Genomic DNA, 3,489 nt, shown 5'->3' with positions numbered 1-3,489 from the left:
TAAAAAGGAAGGACACGCGTAATTTTTTTGATAGGCACTAATGAAATTTAGGCAATAAAATTGAATTAATTAATGTAATAATTGACTCAAATGGTACACGTATAATATTTTTGTGATTTGATCCACTCAAAATCCACTTCTTTATTCTCTCTCTAACCTTCTCTCTCTCTCTCTTCCAAGAAGCCCTATATAAACCGGAGCAGTAGTGAAGCAAAGCAAAGCAAATCCTCAGAGAATACAGCCCAGCAAACGTGGGACTCATTTACAAATATATATATATAGAGACACTGAATACTGAATCCTCCTCCTCCTCTTCTCTCTCTCTCTCTCTCTCTCTCTCGAGTTGCATTTGATCAATTGATTCTCTCTTTCACTTCCATTTTATAGAGAAGAAGCTAAACAGAGTGAACCCACCTCCACCTCTCCTGAAATTTCCCTAAAAAAGGGAAATTTACTAACTGTTTCCATGAGCATTCTTTGAAAAAAGATGGTCCAGCAACCTCTCATCTCTCTCACCACAAAAGACAAGTTACCATTAATGGATACCTCCAATGATCTCGTTTTTGATGCATCTGTACTCAGCCATCAACGCAATATACCCAACCAGTTTATCTGGCCTTCTGAAGAAACCCCAAAACCAGATTCCACTGAAGAACTTCACGTACCACTAATCGACCTCTCCTTGTACCGCTCACAGGAAACCGGCCTGGTACAGTTGGTCAGATCAGCATGCGAACAACACGGCTTCTTCCAAGTGGTTAACCATGGAATCGATCCAAAACTGTTACAAGAGGCACACAGGTGTGCAGATAAGTTCTTTCAGATGCCATTAATGGAGAAACAAAGAGCTCAGAGGAAGCAGGGAGAGAGTTGTGGTTATGCAAGTAGTTTTACTGGTAGATTTGCCAGTAAACTGCCATGGAAAGAGACATTGTCGTTTAGGTTCTCTGATCAGAAGCACAAGCAGAAACAGAGCATTGTTAGAGATTATTTCGTGGACACTTTGGGAGAAGCTTATCGCCACACAGGGTAATGCAAATCAAAATCCTTTTCTTTTCCTCAACCTTTACTTTTTTACTTCGGTTTTTTTATCGGAATTAAAAAGGTAAAAAAAATGTATTTCGAAATATTGAGATGTTGCGAGTTGCATTGCCAATGATTTTATTTAGTACCTAAATAAAAATAGGCGAATAGCGAGGAAAAGAAAAGAAGCATTGTGAAAAGTCACAAAAGCATCTGTTAATCGTTTCTTTTGTCCTTTTGTCTATTGCCTGAAGACAAAATCAGAGCAAAAAGACAAAACTATTGCGGTGACTCATACTCATGTAGCTATTCATGTTGTTTGTTGGTTTCCTTTTAAGAGGATTACACAAATGGTTACATTATTATAGCCGTTACATTGAAGCTGAACATGAAGAAGTAGGGACCGCAGTTGTGTGTCTAATGTCTATTACTACAAGTAGTTGAAATCCAAATTAAATATTTACCCAGATTGGAAAATTTTATGATGCAGTGCAGGGCATAGGCATAGGGAGGTAATTGAAAATATAGGGAGGTAATTGAAAATATATATTATTTGTATTGATGCAGGGGCATATACCAAAAGTACTGTGAGGAGATGTCTCGGCTGTCTCTAGACATAATGGAGGTACTGGGCCTGAGTTTGGGGGTGGACCGGGCCCACTACCGGGCCTTCTTTGAAGGAAACGACTCCATAATGCGTCTCAACTACTACCCGCCATGTCAGAAACCAGAGCAAACACTTGGCACTGGACCCCACTGTGACCCCACCTCCCTCACCATACTTCACCAAGATGACGTGGCAGGTCTCCAAGTGTACATTGATGGAAAATGGCGTACAATTCGGCCCAGAGCCAATGCTTTTGTTGTTAACATTGGAGATACTTTCATGGTAAATCTACTTAATTAATTGCATTAATTAATATTTATATATTTATATTAATATTTTTTTGTAGCTTTCCGGAAACAGTTACAACTCCATTTCAATCCTTTTTATTGGACAGTGACTTTTAATAGCGATAAGAAAATGACCATCACAATTAACCATTTTATTCTTAATTAATATATAAGATCCTATATATTTCATTTATTTAAGCAATCAAGATTAGGGTATACCTAATTAATTCAGCTTTAGTGCCCTTTAAAGCTAAATTAAAGGACCTAGCTAGCTAGCTAGCGCATATTCAAATCTAGCTAACAGTGACAACCATTATATATATATTAATTTATCAAAGAATATATAATTAATTAATGCAAGTCAAAATACAGGCATTGTCGAACGGGCGGTACAAGAGCTGTTTGCACCGGGCAGTGGTAAATAGCAGGGTACCAAGGAAGTCGTTGGCGTTCTTTCTGTGCCCGCAAATGGACAAAGTCGTGAAGCCACCACGTCAACTGATCGATGCTAAGAACCCACGTGCATACCCCGACTTCACCTGGTCGACATTGCTCAACTTCACGCAGAAACACTACCGGTCGGACATGAAAACCCTAGACGCCTTCACCGAGTGGATCCTTAGACAGGGGCAAAGAGTGTAGCTAGATATATATAATAAATATTATATGGATATCTATTTGACAAAATTTTGGGCAATTTTGTAATTGGTACTCGATCAAATGATTAGCTAGCTAGCTATTATATTATGCAAGCGAGGAAGAGAATGAATTAAAGGCAGTTAATTGTCAAGTACAAGGCAAAAGAATTAAAGCATTAATTGCTGAGAGAACAATTAATGTCTGGCATATATCCACTTTTATTTTACCTTTATTTAACAAAAATAATAATAATAACAGGAAAAAGCTTTGGCGCAGCTTAATTTGTTTGCTGGTTGAGCATGTTTTCTCAACATATTAATTATTACCTGAGAATAAAATTAAGGTTACTATGACAGAAGAATTACTTTATTTTTTACTTGTCCACCATTAAATTTGTACACCAAACTTAATTGCACTATTAATTAAGGAGTTAACATCAAAGAATAATATTGATCACCAGCTTGTACAAAAGAGGATCTCCTCTTTTAGATTGGCATTAACTAAAATTTAGCTGACAATTAATGGAGATAATGGCACTACCAAGATGTTTTATTCTTTTATATCTATCTCCTTTAAATGAAAGTAATTATTATATATATTCCTTTCAAACTAGATAATCCTCAAAAACAACACCCATCACTTTTCAATTTACTAACAGTAATTATAGGAGAAGAGAAGAAATACAAATTAAAATTAACAGAGATCATGAAGTGGTCAATCTCATTCGAATAAAATTAACTAAATTCCTGACATGAGGTGATTTTTTTTAAAAAAAAAAATATACATGGTTGTTTAGATAATCCATTCAAGGATTCAATTAACACTGCACTAATAAAATTATTTAAAATTAGCTGCTTATTGTTCTCATGTAGAAAGTTGCATTATGACTGAAGAGGTTGTCGACAAAATTGTGTTTCTTCACTTCAAAATGAG

The 3,489-nt window shown here is 36.1% G+C and overlaps 1 protein-coding gene across 1 annotated transcript; it reads left to right on the top strand.

The window, feature by feature from the left end:
- Window positions 1-222: 222 nt before the first annotated feature.
- LOC144568067 (gibberellin 20 oxidase 1-D-like) lies at window positions 223-2,755 on the top strand. Its single transcript, XM_078318298.1, has 3 exons — window positions 223-1,029; window positions 1,591-1,912; window positions 2,290-2,755. Exons 1-3 carry the CDS (start codon window positions 488-490, stop codon window positions 2,557-2,559), a joined length of 1,134 nt encoding a protein of 377 aa, XP_078174424.1. The 5' UTR covers window positions 223-487; the 3' UTR covers window positions 2,560-2,755.
- Window positions 2,756-3,489: the final 734 nt, after the last annotated feature.

The sequence above is a fragment of the Carex rostrata genome, chromosome 2 (genome assembly GCF_964058835.1).
Source record: "Carex rostrata chromosome 2, lpCarRost1.2, whole genome shotgun sequence".
NCBI classification, from domain to species: domain Eukaryota; kingdom Viridiplantae; phylum Streptophyta; class Magnoliopsida; order Poales; family Cyperaceae; genus Carex; species Carex rostrata.
This window is presented reverse-complemented; position numbering and strand designations above follow the sequence as displayed.

Bases quoted from the DNA above. Each gene is read 5' to 3' on its own strand.
- LOC144568067 (XM_078318298.1), top strand. From the start codon at position 488: ATGGTCCAGCAACCTCTCATCTCTCTCACCACAAAAGACAAGTTACCA. The intron at 1,030-1,590 runs GTAATGCAAATC...GTATTGATGCAG, and splicing joins GAAGCTTATCGCCACACAGG to GGGCATATACCAAAAGTACT. The intron at 1,913-2,289 runs GTAAATCTACTT...GTCAAAATACAG, and splicing joins ACATTGGAGATACTTTCATG to GCATTGTCGAACGGGCGGTA.